This window comes from Macrobrachium rosenbergii, chromosome 14 (genome assembly GCF_040412425.1).
Source record: "Macrobrachium rosenbergii isolate ZJJX-2024 chromosome 14, ASM4041242v1, whole genome shotgun sequence".
Lineage (NCBI taxonomy): Eukaryota > Metazoa > Arthropoda > Malacostraca > Decapoda > Palaemonidae > Macrobrachium > Macrobrachium rosenbergii.
The window spans coordinates 14,640,303-14,657,550 of NC_089754.1; the positions used below are offsets into that span (position 1 = coordinate 14,640,303).

The 17,248-nt window shown below is 36.5% G+C and overlaps 1 protein-coding gene across 6 annotated transcripts in view; it reads right to left on the reverse strand.

Moving 5' to 3' along the window:
* LOC136845728 (TGF-beta receptor type-1-like) overlaps positions 1-6,714 on the reverse strand; it is a 359,665-nt gene extending 352,951 nt beyond the window's left edge. For all 6 annotated transcript variants that reach the window (XM_067115936.1, XM_067115935.1, XM_067115938.1 and 3 more), the window contains exon 1: positions 6,559-6,714. In XM_067115936.1, coding sequence (XP_066972037.1) covers positions 6,559-6,607 — 49 coding nt within the window. In that variant the 5' untranslated portion in view covers positions 6,608-6,714. The remainder of the gene's footprint in view (positions 1-6,558) is intronic.
* Positions 6,715-17,248: the final 10,534 nt, after the last annotated feature.

Here is a 17,248-nt window from a genome sequence, read left to right on the forward strand (position 1 = left end):
ATATATATATATATATATATATATATATATATATATATATATATATATATATATATATAATATATATATATATATATATATATATATATATATATATATATATATATATATATATATATATATATATATATATATATATATATATATATATATATATATATATATATATTAAAAGCAACTGCCCTAGTGGCATCAATAGGTTTCTTACAGGTATCTTCATATCGTCTGAGTTTTTTCTGATTCTTGTTCATCAATTTCTGGTGAAAAATACACAACTTCCTTCTTCCATTTATTGACTTTTGTTGCGACAGCTGTTTCACCTTCATGGCATTATGGAGCAACTACTGACTTACATTGCGGCCTTTTGACCTTTTATATCATCGTGTGGGGAGAATGACCTTGAGGTCTGGGTACTGGTTGGTCAAGGGATTAACAGCTTAACCATTTCAGGGCATTGTTTTCGGTACAAAGAACGTGTGACAACAAAAGTGAAAGTTTAAAGATATGGTTAAATAAATATTCAAAATATAATATCATGTGCTAGTGTTTCTTAAAATGTGTTAAAAATTTAGTAAGGCCTTAAATGTTAGTTTACAAATGTAAATAAAATTTCATAACATATGTAAACAGTACAAATAAACAAATGTCTGTTTATACATAGCCTACGTGTGTGAAATATTAAATTTCCGTGTATGTATGTGTATAAATATATGTATGTGTGTGTATATATAAATATATAAGCAAATTTTAGGTAACATATAAATCAAGAGAGCACATTTCTATTCATTTGATTATATTGTAAATTTCAGGACATATTTCTTATATGACAAAATAGTTTTAGTGCAAAAATCAGCCTTCTCACTGTCATAGTTTCATAGTTATTACAACATAAGCATAATTTTTTTTCCTTTGCCATTTTCTGAAAACTTAGTTTTTCAAAAATAAATGCTTGTAACTCCAAGAAGACAACCAAACTCAATGAAACTTTTACAGAGTGTAGTATAACTATATAACTTGATTTTGTACTCAGGAAATTCTTTTTTGAGTGAAACTTTTCTTTTTCATAACAATTATGAAAAGTTAAAAATTTTTTTATTGCAAAAAAAATAAATAACTTAGAAATCGAATTTCTAAATTTCCCTCTTTGAGAATTTTCATTATTAGTTGAAGAATAAGTGGTAAAAATTTGAAGCAAATCCCTTCATCATAAGGTGGCTATAAGCACTTTCTTTATAATGGGGCCTTATTGAGCCTGCGCTCCCCTTAAGTAAGGTTAAAGCTTTTTTTAAATAAATTGCATGTAAGCAACAATGAACTTCAATCATGATTGATTAAGTTCATTTTTAAGATATATTTTCTTTTGAATTTCATACTGATCCTATCTTAACAATCATATTACAACAAGCCAAAAGTTTTTTTATTTTTACTTTAGTAACAGTTCTCGGTACTGGAGTTTTGCATTATTATCAACTCTCCTTAACAACCCCAAAAGGAAAAGAACTAAAAAATCAACTGCAAATTTTCTGTTTTCAAAATATTCATCAATAAATATTGTTACCTACTTGGTTTTTTTTTTAGGTTAGTCATTTATGTTTCATTGCCCTGTACATGAAAGTGGGGCTCCTGATCAGACTTCATTTGTCCCATTGCATTATGGGTAAGGATGTCTACAAATTTTTAACATCTTTTGTTATTGCAATCCGGAAATGTGGGTACATGGATAATTCTGAAGCCTGAATGGTTCTTTTATTCAAAGCTTTACTAATCAAATTGAATTTTAAAATTCAGGCATTCCTTGAAAAAACCAGCTCTAGTTCTCAGCCACGAAGCCTTTGGTACTGATATGTACCCTTGTTCCTTGAAATTTGGCAATACTGTAAAATTTCAAAAAATATTTTTTGTGCGAGTTTTGCTGTATGTTTTGGTAAAAAATTAGTGCATAGTTTTAAAGAAACTGGACCCCTTACATCCTACAATCATGAAACAACTGTGGAAAACTTTGTTTTTAGCAGGGGATATACTGGGATTTATTCAAATTTCCTGTAACACTTCTGCTAGTCCTTTTTCTGATTAAGGTAAGGCTTCCTGTACATTTTCCAAGTGAGGGTACACCAAAGTACTTCACTCATATTGTGTTTTCCCCAACCAAAAGCCTCAGTTTCCCAGGTAGTTACCATTAAGAGTATACAAGGTCTAGTATCTCCAAAATTACTAATTTATCAAAATGAACATGAGAACTGTTCAAATGCAAACTAAAACATAGGAAAATCATGTTTTCAGCTCCTAAAAATAATTTGGGACATTGTTTAAAGAAATATTTTCTACAAAAGTTACAATTTCTACATTACGCTAAAGGATAATTACAATATCAGCAACAAGGATATTCAATCTAATTAGGAGAAAAACTTCATTTGCTTGGTGATGAGATGAAAGGGTAAAATTTTACTTTAAACCATTATTTTATTTTGGACATGAAAATATAATTTTCCTATTCAGTGTGTGCTTTTGAATGTTTCTGACACTTAGGCTATTCCTTTAGCAAATGACCTAATCAACCACACCTAACCTAACCTAGGGTACCAAGTCCTGGTAAAATTGCAGACGACTAGCCTACCTTGACTTGATTCCTGCCAATCAACGACCAAGACACTAACCATCATTTGTTTATGTTCATGTAAGATATTTACCATCTCCTGTTTATATTTTTATGTTCATCCCCAAGGAGCTGGTACTAAACACAGTGCTCAATTAGCATGTTAAGCCAGTAGATGCTGAGCTAAAGGGCCTCGGTAGTAGCCTGGTCCGCAGTTTTATCCATGTGCTTACCCTAGTTCATAATATTAGTTTATAACTATTCTATAAACTTACCTTAATCTGAAGAACTGTCAATGGGATTAATGTCATTCATTTTATGTTTTCCTCCACACAAAAAACCCACTTTCCCACTATGGTCCCCCAAATTTCATGATAAAGGGTGGGGTCCACTGGCTCTAAAAGTACTCATTTTGTAACAAAATAAGTGTATATATTTTTAAGTCCAGAATGTATTATTAGCTTAAAGTAAAAGCTAGTTCTGAGGAAGGACTCTCCATGGAGACTGTTTAGCCCAGTGGTTCTCAACCTGGGGGGCGCGCCCCCCTAGGGGGGCGTCAGCAATTTCCAGAGGAGGCGCGAGGCCTAGGGAAAATTTAAAAATCCAGAATTATATTCGTTAGTTTCTTAACAAGAGTGAGGAAAACATCCAGAAGTTAAAAAAAAAAAAATGAAAAAGTCGCCTTTTAACGTTAGTTTCCTATAGTCTACCACTCTAGTTAGATCTATCTAGGCTTACCATTATTTTGTAATTATTTACCTCCCTCCCTCTTCGAAATTCCTTCTCTTTCTCTTTCTTTTTATTTTCCTCCTAATCTGGGAGGGAATTTTTGCTCACAGATGCAAGGGGCGTGGAGGGAAGGACCGCTCTTTTGTAATAAAAAGGTTGAGAACCACTGGTTTAGCCTATTAATGAGATTTTTGGCTGAACAATATAGAAAAATGTGTATATGATGCAGTACAGGTAAGATAACTTGAAAAATCTATCTTCTTCTTCGTTTAACATGCTTTTTCCCATTTTTTATATGGGGTAAGCACGATGCCTTCTTTTGAAGGCTTTGATTTGGCATTGGGGTAGACTGCAGCCTCGATCGGCTGCCCTGCCTGACATCGCTTAGACCCCGGTAGCGCATGTGTACATGTATCGTACCAAATCCCCAGCTCCCTTTCTCCCAGCAGCGAGGAGCGTTGAGCGGTTACGTTGACAGTTCGAGACGTGTAAGGTGTCTGTTATGTTTTTAGAAGATGTTGGAGTGGCTTTGTTTGTGTGTATTAGTCTGTAACACCCATTTGCTTTCAGCAAACCTATCCATTGATTACATACATAATCCCGGGGTGTCTACACGGATAGCAAAGTGTCCGCCTCTCTGACCGGTCGGCTGCGGATCTGAACCCGCGCCACAAACCTCTATAAGTCCGAAGCTGCTGCTCTACCGACCTGGCCACCGAGGCTCCTAAACTTGAAAAATCTATACTGTATACTGAAAAAATGTGAAATTTACCAGCTTTTGTTTATGTTTTTATGTTCGTCCTTGGGGGGGGACTAGTATTAAACATGGAATCCTGCTGAGCTTTTCAGCAGAAACACAAAAGATGGTAAATTTCTCACATTATTTTGGCAAATTTCTCAAGTTATCGCATACGTACTGCATCACATACACCCTTTTCTATATTCTTCAGTCAAATAATTTCATTAATAAACAATATTCCATGCAGAGCTCTTCCTCTGAAATACCAGTAAAATAACACCAATAAAATGTAAAAATAAAGGAATAACACGAGTAATTGCGGGATCACTGTAAAATAGCCTAATAACACAGGCCTACTTGAGTTAGGCTACATAGCCTGTCATTCAGGTTACGCTGTAAGTTACCCTGGGCAGTTTAAGGCTGCCACACACTCAACGAATGACGTTTCTCATCAGGTTATCATTTATCAACATGGAAATGATTGTCTTGCCTAGCCTAGGTCTAATTATAACAAGCAAGACTGAAAGTCTTGAGTAAAGATAGCCTTTACCTTAAGTAATGGTTGTGCAAGACTGAGAGTCTCAAGTTGGGATATCCTTGCCTTAAGCAAAGGCTATGCAGGACTGAGTCTTGAGTCAGGTTAGCCTTACCTATAAAGTATAGGATATGCAAGACTGAGAGTCTTGAGTCGGGATTGCCTTACCTATAAAGTGAAGGCTATGCAAGACTGAGTGTCTCAAGTCAGGATCGCCTTACCTATAAAAAAAAAAATAAAAAAGGCTATGCAGGACTGAGTCTTGAGTCGGGATAGCCTTACCTTGAGTAAAGGCTATGCAGGACTGAGTGTCTTGAGTCAGGATTGCCTTACCTATAAAATAAAAGGCCATGCAGGACTGAGTCTCGAGTCGGGACTGCCTTACCTATAAAGTAAAGTCCATGCATGACTGAGAGTTTCAAGTCGGGATAGCCTTACCTCAAGTGAAAGCTATGCAGGACTGAGTCTCGAGTCGGGACTGCCTTACCTTAAGTAAAAGCCATGCAGGACTGAGTGTTTCGAGTCAGGATTGCCTTACCTATAAAGTAAAGGCTATGCAGGACTGAGTCTCAAGTCAGGTTGCCTTACCTATAAGGTAAAGGCTATGCAGGACTGAGTCTTGAGTCAGATTGCCTTACCTATAAAGTAAAAAGGCTATGCAGGACTGAGTCTCAGTTGGGATTGCCTTACCTTAAGTAAAGGCTATGCAGGACTGAGTCTCGAGTCAGGATTGCCGTACCTATAAAGTAAAGGCTACGCATGACAGTCTCAAGTCAGGACTGGCTTACCTACAAAGTAAAGAATATGCAGGTTTGAGTCTCGAGTCGGGATTGTCTTACCTATAAAGTAAAGGCTATGCAGGACTGGGTCTCGAGTCAGGATTGTCTTACCTTACGTAAAGGCTATGCAGGACTGTGTCTCAAGTCAGGATTGCCTTACCTTAAGTAAAGGCTATGCAGGACTGAGTCTCAAGTCGGGATTGCCTTAACTATAAAGTAAAGGCTATGCAAGACTGAGTCTCGAGTCGGGACTGTCTTACCTATAAAGTAAAGGTTATGCAGGACTGAGAGTCTCGAGTCGGGATTGTCTTACCTATAAAGTAAAGGCTATTCATGACTGGGTCTCGAGTCAGGACTGCCGTACCTATAAAGTAAAGGCTATGCAGGACTGAGTCTCGATTCGGGATTGCCTTATCTTAGAGGCTATGCAGGACTGAGTGTCTCGAGTCTGGACTGCCTTACCTATACAGTAAAGGCTATGCAGGACTGAGACTCGAGTCGGGATTGCCTTACCTATACAGTAAAGGCTATGCAGGACTGAGTCTTGAGTCGGGATTGCCTTACCTATACAGTAAAGGTTATGCAGGACAGTCTCTCGAGTCGAGATTGTCTTACCTTAAGTAAAGGCTATGCAGAACTGAGTCTCGAGCCTATAAAGTAAATGCTATGCAGGACTGCGTCTCGAGTCAGGACTGTCTTACCTATAAAGTAAATGCTATGCAGGACTGAGTGTCTCGAGTCGGGACTGCCTTACCAAAGAAAAGGCTATGCAGGAAAGTCTCTAGAGTCGGGATTGCCTTACCTATAAGTAAAGGCTATGCAGGACTGAGTGTCTCGAGTCAGAATTGCCTTACCTCAAGTAAAGGCTATGTAGGACTGAGTCTTGAGTCGGGATTGCCTTACCTAAAGTAAAGGCTTTGCTTAACTGGCCTATGTCAGTTCGACATTTTCAAACACTCCATTAGCCTTAGGCAAACTGAAAAAAAACGAGAAACAAGTCTGCCATGACTTGATTCCCGTTCGGCAACTCACAACACCCAAATAATTTGGTTATGTACTTCGAAAAGGAGAACTTGCAGAGACCAGGCTTAGGCTAGACTAGAGCTCTAAACATTAAGTTAGCCTCGTAAACGTTTAAAACTCATGTCTTATTTCTACACACAAACGTCACTTCGGTCCTTACCGCTGACATGACAAAGGCACCAACACACCACAAATAAAATGTAAAACATCTTAAGCTTTACATCTTCCTCCGTCGCTTTGTAAATGTCTCTTCTCACTGTCTATTTTCCTAACTGTCTACACTTTGTTATTTGAAACTATAAATGGAACAATCGGCAACTTCCGATTCCGAAGACAACACTTGATCCTATTTGAGAGGTGCTTGAATACCTGTAAGGCAATCTTTTTCTTAATATAAGAATCATTTTTAATATTTCACCGACAGTCATACTTAGAATAATTTTATGGAAAGTAATTTAGTTCAAATCATGAAAAATACAGAAAATTGAAACTCTTTAGTTATGATATGCTATTTGATCCCATTATGCTTCTTCTTTTAGAATGTTTTCGTAATCTCTGAGCAAGTAAACAGGAATCATCGGTAATGGCAAATAAAATCAGAAAAACACTCTGTTAAGCATGTATTATATTAGAAACTAGGCCTGTGACATTAAAATAATAAATTTCGACAAAGTCAGATGGAAGATACAGAAAAATGTGAAAGAAAAGTAGAATTCTCATCCCAAGCCTAGCAACGACAGGACTATCTAAATTTAGACAGCTGCAGGGCGGTGCCTAATTTGGGCAAGAGTCGCTCACTTAAATGCAGTCTTTGCGATTTATTGTTATAACATGGCTCACCTGCAGAGAATTTTTTTCACGAGTTACACTTACAACAACAGTAAGATTCCACTTGAATGGTGTTAAAACCAGGAAGCGGCAGGAAAGTTTTCACTTCATGGTGCTTATAATCTCAGTAAAGCTGCTCTGTCATAGAGTATATAGTATGACTACTTATTCAGCACTGATGTTAGTGCCAATATCTTAAGCCTACATATTTATTGTCATGTGGTTCCAACCTGAAATCACACAGTGAGAGACCAGATCACCGTCACCGGAGTTTAATCCCACGGAGGAGAAACGGCCTGGTCCCGTTTACTTGAACAACAACAACATTGTTAACGCAAGTTGTGAATTAGGTACTTGGTGATTAATCGACCTGGATGGTTTACAGCCAGGAGGAAAAGAGCATGGGACTAGCAACTTCCATCTCATGAAACTTGCTAAGATCTGAAAAGTTAATATATATATATATATATATATATATATATATATTATATATATATATATATATATATATATATATATATATATATATATATATATATATATATATATATATATATATATATATATATATATATATATATATATATATATATATATATATGTGTGTGTGTGTGTGTGTGTGTGTGTGTGTGAAATCGCCATGATCAACACCAACACCGTGACAAGGTGATACAAAGGGCTTCTGTGAATTCTGCCACTCTTGAATTTTCTGTATTTTCACTACCACATATCTAACCTTATCTTCGGCCTCCTATCTCATAATTTTCATGTAAGTAGGTATGGGTCTTCCGGCGCTTCTAGTACCCTCAGGAACCCAGTTGACACTCCCATAGGCTACTACTTTCCCTAGGGCATCATTTCTCACTCTAACCCGCATGTAACTCCTAACAATCTTTTTAAAGCCTCACTCTTGTAGATACAGATTCACTGTCATAACCACGATTCAAGCCCATAAAGCGATACGTATCGTACTGGACTTGTGCATAAATCATATTTGCGCGCCCATTGTTTTATTTGTCTTCTTAATCTTCAGATCAAGAGAACCAGTACTGGGTATCATTGCTCTTAAAAATCTGAAGGATTCAAAGTTATAAATCTTTTCTCCATCTCTTATTATTTTCCCCATGTGCCCTCATTATTTCAGGTTTACCTATATTTATCTTGAGTCCCATTTCTTCAGATATGTGATGCATTCTATTAAGCAAGCTTCGTAGTTCTTTTGGTGTTTTTTTCTGACAGCACAGAATAATTCGCGTATCAAAAGTCGATCAAGATTTTGTCATTACCACAGTCTTATTTTTCTCGTTCATCTCTGACCACTTTTTTCTTATAAAATCTAAGGTGTAGACCTTGATAAAATCTACGAGAAGTGCAAACAACAAAGGTGACATGACAGTCCCCTGCAGCACCCCACAATTTACTGTAAATTCACGGGATAAGACCAATCCACATTGAATTTTCATATGTCTCGTTCACGGATGCTGTGAATTTGCTTAACCTATTTAAGGGGAATACCATAGTGGCGCAAGACCTTTCATAATATTAGTCTCTGAGCGCTGTCAAATGCCTCCTTGTAATCAACAAAAGCCATCAGAGGGGGAATCTTTGAATTTCATACATTGCTGCACCAAATGTCTTAAGAACGAAAGATGTCTCTTTTATCCGTGAATAGCGTGTTCATTTTCTTATATCTCTCGTTGGATAACCTGTCATTTGTAAAGACCAGGTATCTGTATTGTATTTATAGTTTATATTTACTTAGATTTCTTCGATTCCTTATTTCCATTAACCCAAAAGGCTAAAAATATTTCATCGATCGAGAGAGAGAGAGTACTAATAGTCGTGAGATAATGAATTATGACATATTAACGTAGAAATATACATCCGCAAACACACACACACACACACACACATATATATATATTATATATATATATATATATATATATATATATATATATCCAAGTGGCACTGTGACTATGCTTCAGTATTGATAGTTCACACACCCCAATATATATATATATATATATATATATATATATATATATATATATATATATATATATATATATATATATATATATATATATATATATTGGGGTGTGTGAACTGTCAATACTGAAGCATAGTTAGCCACAGTGCCACTTGGATTTGTTTTATTTTGGCTTGAAACTTTACCAAAGAAGATGAATTGCTTGCTCGTGCTAGAGGGCACTTGAGTGATAAAGATTCAGATACTACAAACAAGCGTCGTATCAAGGTGGAACAGGCAAAATGCTCTACGCAGCGCATGGCTACCGATTATCATCAGATAAGACAAGAATATAAGGATCAAATAGAGAGATAAGTCGTCCTGAGATCTGTGCTTTCGAGAGTGTGTCTAGACACTGAATATTATGCTTGCCTTAACTAAGTAGGCTGCTTCGGTCTTGCCCCATATGCATTAGGATGAGCTTTTGATTCTTTTCTCAGCTGGCCGCTTCGTTGTTTTGGCAAAATCGTCGTAGTAGCTAGGCACGCAGTTCATTGTTTATATCGTTGACGTTCTGACCGGGGAAGAGTCCACTGATAACTTCTGATATTTTCCTCTTCTTCCTCCTCCCACCGGTAGAGGGAGATTTGATCCGCTACCTTTCCTGACATCCTCAGCATAAAATTCTTCGTGAATCAAGCTGTAATATACGGAGATCTATTAAGTTCTATAGAATTGCTTGCCAGGACTTGCGACAATGCACACACGTTCACAGTGGTGGGTATATTGCTGAAAAGAAAACTCGTTTCTCGGCTTGAGATCTTGATTCGTCATTTCAGATATTCTGGTGCTATTACCTTAATTATTGTCACCGGTCTTCTTCTTCTTCTTCTTCTTCTTCTTCTTCTTCTTCTTCTTCTTCTTCTTCTTTGTCATCATCGTCATCATTTATTATTATTATTATTATTATTATTATTATTATTATTATTATTATTATTATTATTATTATTATTATTATTAACTGAAAATACGTTTAAGTTTGCATGTAAAAGTTAATGTACTGCCTAATTTTTTTTATTAAGATATTCTTTCTCGGTACAATTCATTTCTACAAAGTAATTTATTTTTTATATAAATTACCACGGGACTTGTGACATCGGTTTGTTGAACTAAATCAGTCAGTAATTGTAAACAGTCCTATATGCATTGGTGAAAATGACAGCAAACGCCCCCTTCCTGTGGATGGGCCTCGATAAACGAAAGTAAAAACCACTATTAGTTCCGCCACATCCACATCCCACCTGTCCCAGTAACCGAGACGATCTATAAACGGAATACATTTAGAATCTCAAGCTACGTGAGCCAGAACCAACTGGAAAAACGAAAGTTTGATTATGATACTGCCTGGTAGTTACGAACTCCATGATCTAACGTTTGATCAGTCATCATGCCATACATTCTTAGTGGAATTCCCTGTCCTCTTCCCCAATTCCTGTACCATTGACACGCATGTCTGTTATTACGTATGGTGTAAAATCTACTGGCATATTTTTTGCGGGCCATGGATGCCTTGCCTGGTTAAGGCTGCAAAAAGAATAAAAAAATAAAAAGAAAGATAAAATAAAACAAAAAAAGTGCGCATTGTATTTAAAAACTTGTCTGACAATGCTGTCATTTATTTCAGGGTTCGTCGAATATCTTACTACACACTCCTTCATCTCCAGCCGACACTGCTTGTTCAGAGTAACCCAAGGGTCATTGACCCCTCTTAACTACGCCTCTCACTTGTTATGTTATTGAAAATAGGTTGGCCTTGTGGGTAATTACATGCTGTGTTACATACACACACACACACACACACACACACACACACACACACACATCACACACACACACACACACACACACACATATATATATATATATATATATAATATATATATATATATATATATATATATATATATATATATATATATATATATATATATATATATATATATATATATATATATTATATGTTTTATGAAATTTCTTGAATACTGGTAAACCCCCTGAGTAGATTATGTGTAACATAGACCGTATTTTATAAATTTAGCCTCATCCGTCTTTAACCGATGTTTTCATATAGTAATCTCCCTCTCTCTCTTTTCTTACCAATCTAACATAGCACAGTAAATTACAGAAAATGCAATATCCTGTATGTTCAAGATTTGCTATCTCACGCTGACAGTTTGTTGCATGCGTGAACGGAGCTGATGCAAGATTTCACCTTTCGCTCATAAATTGTCAACACTAAATTGCGTTAATGCATTTATAGACCCATAATTTTAGACACCATACTTATGTAGTAAATGTATTAAAAATAACTCAGTTACAAATTACAGCTTTGTCGTAGGTGATTAGCATTAATACTCAATATTGCGTTGATGCCTTGTTACATTGGTTATTAAAATGGGGAGGAGTCTGTGAGAGGAAGATTGAGTGCATTTTGTTATGAGTGCCTCTTGGTCATCTACTGCTTTCCCAGAACTCATATTTTGCGGATGTATTCTTTAGCTTATAGTCGTAAGGTAATGTTGCTTCAGTTAGGATGTACTTATAATAAGCTGATAGCAAGCAATAATAAAGACCCCATTGTTACAAGTAAATATATCATATAGACCTATTGATAGGTGAATAAATGTAATAAACGTCATAATCAATTAGCATATAGGGTAAGGTAAACCCACAATCAAAATTAGCTTGACAATCTTTATAAATTTTCTGTTGTGCATACATGTACAATGGCTTACAAACAACAGTGTCAAAAGAACATTGTAGTAATTTGATCTCTTCATACATGGAACACAAGCATTTTCATAAATAAACACAACATTTGATGAAGACAGAAATTTCCCACTCCAACTTCCCTTGTCAATCAGTATAAACTTGGATAATATCATTTATTAGAAATTCCCTTAATGAGGACAGCAACACCCCTCTCGCACTACGTCGTCTCTGCTAAGAACTGCGCAATTCTTGTTTGAATTTAGCGCGGGAAAGTAGCATCTTTCAACAGTGAGGAGTGCAAAGGAGGTCCCATGCTCTGTCTCCTGTGCGTTAGCACACTTCATAAACAGTCATTTAAAATTCTTATTTTTGACTGCAGTTACTAGCATACTCTCAACTGCTCTGATAGTAGTACGCAACTTTTTGGTTGTACGGATTTACGGTCACAGTCCGACTCACAGTCAACTTTCATGAAGTAAGAATTTGCTGGATTCTGTATTGTCTTCTGTCAAGTACAGTTACTTAATGTTTTTTTCTTACTTTAAGTAAGTAAACGACATGAACTATGCTCGCACACGAACAAACCATCACCATGGAGCTGTAAGTGCTACAGCAATGATTATCCTTCACCAAATAAACTTTAGAATTTGCAGTGATAGTAGCGAAAGTTTGGATTTTAGCTCGAACTGCATTACGTTCCTACGCTTGTAATGTATTACAAGCTTAAGAACCGACTAAATATCTAATTTTACGACTAAGTGGTGTGATAAATGCGAATAGAACACTACCTGGTCACTTAAACATTCAACAAGCTAAAGGAACGGCACCATGCACGATAATACTTTTAAAGGTTTAGAGTTGAGCTCGTGCTGCCGTTGTAACGCTGCTAGACTGGTGAAATCATGTCGTCTATACTCTAGACGAGACATATGACGCTCAACTTACACCAGACGATATCCGTCCGCCGTCACATCCGTATACAATTAAAGTAATTGTATTTTCCTTCTTATTACTTTATCTCGGCAATTTAAATGTGAAATATATGTCATTACAGCATAGTTACAAATGTATTAGTTGAAAATGAGACGCTGTCATACCCTTCAACAGCAATAGTAAACAAGCTCTTGAGTAAAGCACTTGATTGCTTTGGATGCGTAGGAATACACTCAGTTGCTTGAAGCGGGCAATTCAACGTACTTAAACAATTAGAAGAATGACATACCATGCATGCACATTCGAGCTTACAAAAATTCCAGGTGCTTCCATTACGCCAAAAACTTTCACATTAGCGTACAAGGCATTACTTGACGATAAAGGCAGTCTACATGAATATTAGCTTCACTTCAGTAAAAAAAGAAAAAAAAAACTTTAATTGTATCATAATGTAGTAAGTCTCGATAGCATTCAACCTTTATCCGTATTTCTCCCATTGTTTAAAAAATTGAACATTTATTTTACGATTTTGGTTTAAGCAGTAGAACATTATCACTGAAAAAAATGCAAATACAAAAGTCAAGAATGAAAAGAGAGCACTTCTAAAGAAACATCCGAAGGAGTAAAAATTAAAACGATTTGTTGAAGGGTTATGCCGATACGAGTTATGTAGCAATATGACCGACTAGGAATGTACATAGAGACAATATTATTTAGAGTGTAAGGACTTTGGATGTAATAAGCTGAGATAACCTTAAATTCATTGAAGATATTTTGAAACCTTGATATTTCTTCCTACACACACACACACACACACACACACACACAACACAAACACACGTTTCAGAGAGTTTCTGTGATGAGGAAGTTGGAAGTGAATATGATTAGATTATAAGGGTAAATGAAAACCAAGGAGATGGAGCAACGAATTCTAGTGGGAGAGGTGGAAGAGCAGAAACGTTCTGTTCATATTTGAATTTGAAAGAAGATGTACTGTATGATAGGAGGATAAGAGAAGGAGTAAACAGAACAGCAAGGAAGGCATTGTGACTTACGCAAAAGATTTGGAAGGGAAGTGTCTGTGGAGGTCAAAGTTGGAATTTACAAGAGGCCTGTTGAGTCAACTCTTCTTTATGGAAAGAAGTATGGCTCTTGAATTGAAACACACACACACACACACACACACACACACACACACACAACCGTTGAAATTGCTAATTAGAATTAATTGTTGTTTATCATACCTGGAGTAAAAAGGACTGAAGAGGTGAGAAATGATGAAGATACATGGGAAAAGTGATAAAAAAGATTGGTTTATGTGAAAAGATATTTAAGAGAGTTTTGAGGTGGTTTGGTCATTTGGAGAGAATGCAGTGCGGTGTTGGTAAAAAGAGAATGAATGAATGAATGAATGGAAACGTTGGGAAGAAGGAGGACAAGAAGACCTACAAGGATATATTCAAAAGTCTTCTGTGTAGGTATATAAAGATACTAACATTTCTGAAGTTGGTGAGGGATGTATGGAACAGTGTTTTTTATCTTGTTTTTATCTGGGGCTAGCACCTGTAGGGAAATGGCAAACACTCACATATGTATGTATGTATGTATGTATGTATGTATGTATGTATGTATGTATGTATGTATAAGTATTGACCAGGCACAATTTTGCTTAAGTAGACAGGTGACCAAGAATATAGCGAAGATGTGCGCGTTTGAATGTGTATGTGGCATTAGTTTTTTCATGATGATTTCTTTTATAAAGAAAACCAAGGAATATCATGTTTGAACCTAATAAAGGCCTTATCAGCTACCACCATGAACCTTCTTGTTAATCCAGTGAATGAGGGGTGAGGGGCCTTCAGCCTCTCCTGACTTCGCGGTATTCTTAATGGAGATACAGTGCTCGTCCTTCATAATGAGAAAATTCATGGGGATCTGAGAGCAAGGAGGAGGCCAGAAAGTTCCAGAGCGGAGAGGCAGAATAAGAAAGGAATGGGCAGTGCAGTCTAGTTTTTGATAACGCCTCCCGTGCTGAGCCGACTTTTTTTGAAGCAAATGCTGTAATACGCACCATACCAGGTACTGAATTTTCTCTGACAAGTGCATAAGGCAAAAGTTTTTAAACTGCAAGAGAGCGTTCCGAAATGGATGCTTGCATGAGGTCTAAGGATCTATGGAAGATTGATTTTTGCGATTCTGAATTCGAAAAAATGTCATTTGCAATTGACTAGCTTCTGAGAATGTCATCGACGCAAAGCTATCAGGAATACCAACAAACTCGATCGAGGTCACAAGAAACTTTACACTTCATTTTGAGTTTCCTCTTCCGTATTAAAAGAAAAAAAATGTAGAAAACGTAGTGTAAGGAATAACGAGTTTGAATGAAATGGTTAAAAAGACGTTGCTATGATTCTGAAAAAAGTGGGATCATCAGAAATCCGAACTCTTTGTTTTCACTCTTTGCAATATATGCGCATCTGCGTGCACGTGCACAGATTACGAACGAGTTATGCTCTGGGAAGTGCGTTATTCTTTATCCATGTAGTGTGAAACTGACTCCGTCCATTTTATCATGAGCTTGCGATCCTTTGGTTATTGATCATTCAGACATTGCGGAGACGAAAGGCGTTTAATCAATAAACGAGATTGATTTTCTTTTCAAACGAATCCCCTCAACTAATGACGTCCGATTACGCCCTTCGTCGTGTGACTTCCACTTGGAGGAACAGGGTGTGCTTGGCTTTTGCTCGTCTCGTTGCCCGGACGTTCTCTTTTGCCCTTGCTTTGTTTCTTTAGGAGGAAAGAAAATATATTATTAGGTCACAGATGCACCCGGTAAACTACAAATAACAGAATCGAAAGATAAACTTTGACAACCCCGAAGTTGTTGGAGTACGTCGTTTTGAACGCAGCAGACAAAAAATATTAAATTAAGCCTGGCGTGTGCCAGCACGGGTTCTTGCTTGTACGAGGAGCCCGGAAAGCAAACAGTATTTATATTCAAGGTTTTGGTGACAATAATAAACTTTTCATTACTCTATAGTTGACTAGGGTGCTTTGACAGTAGCTAAAAATGCAGGACAAAATATATTCCACTAGCTAAGAGCAATAGCCAAGGTTCTGTTCACCTTGGAATGAAATTGATTGCTTGTGTATTTTTTCACTGCTTCATTCATTGCTCAACCGACGATGAATCTATGAGAAGAAAATATTACGCCACCAGTTACTTCACACGTTTCCCAAAAAAGACTCACCAAGAGAGCGCCGATACCCCATGCATACACCAGTCACCTGTGTCTTGTACACAGCCTCTTTCCCCCTTTAGATATATATATATATATATATATATATATATATATATATATATATATATATATATATATATATATATATATATATATAATATGTATGTACATATATGTATATATACCCTACATTTGTGTCAAGAGTTTTGTATTCAGTGGCAAGCTCTAACTTCCTTCTAGCAAGGCGTTTGTTCCTTAGACAAACTACGATTCTGTAATTCATTCGTATAAAGCTAGATCTCGTTTTCCCTTCAGCACCTTATCCCTTTGGTCAAGGTCCCGTGATGCCGTAGGGCCATCTTGTTGTAAACCAACCAGCCAGCCACCGGCCAATTTACGACGCTCAGTCTCTTAGATTATATAAATTTTGTGACGAGTAAATATGAGATAAGTATAGCTTTTTTGCGTTCTCTCTTTCTCTCTCTCTCTTGTTTACTGAGATAACGCAAGAAATCCTTGGTTTTGCTTCTTCAAAGTAATTCGCAAGGCATTTCCTAGAACCCAGTTTATCAACTGAAAGATTGCTCGAGCCTTTATTTATTTATTGGTTTGTTTTACTCCTTTGCTTTACTGTTCTTATCTTTGGGCATTCCAGGCTGTGGAAGTTTGCCTGGTAAGTTCATGACCTTTAGCTTGTTCCATGAGGATTTGTAAAAGAAGACGAAGAAAAGAGAAAAAGAAGGAAATAGATATAAGAATCAAAGCACATGCAGCTCTGTTCATCAGAAATATTCACTAATAACAGAATCGAAAGATAAACTTTGACGACCCCAAAGTTGTTGGAATGCGTCGTTTTGAACACAGTAGCACAGAAAATATTAAATTAAGCCTAGCCTGTGCCAACATGGGTTCTTCTTTGTACGAGGAGCCCGGAAAACAAAATTATTTATATTTAAGGTTCTGGTGACAAAAAAAAGTGTTCATTACTCTATAGTTGACCAGAGTGTTTTGTAAGTCCTTATTGCAGGCAAGGGTTCATTTTCATTTGGAGAGTGTTGAGACGCAGATGGCTTCAATGGATGTAACTGATGGATATAAAA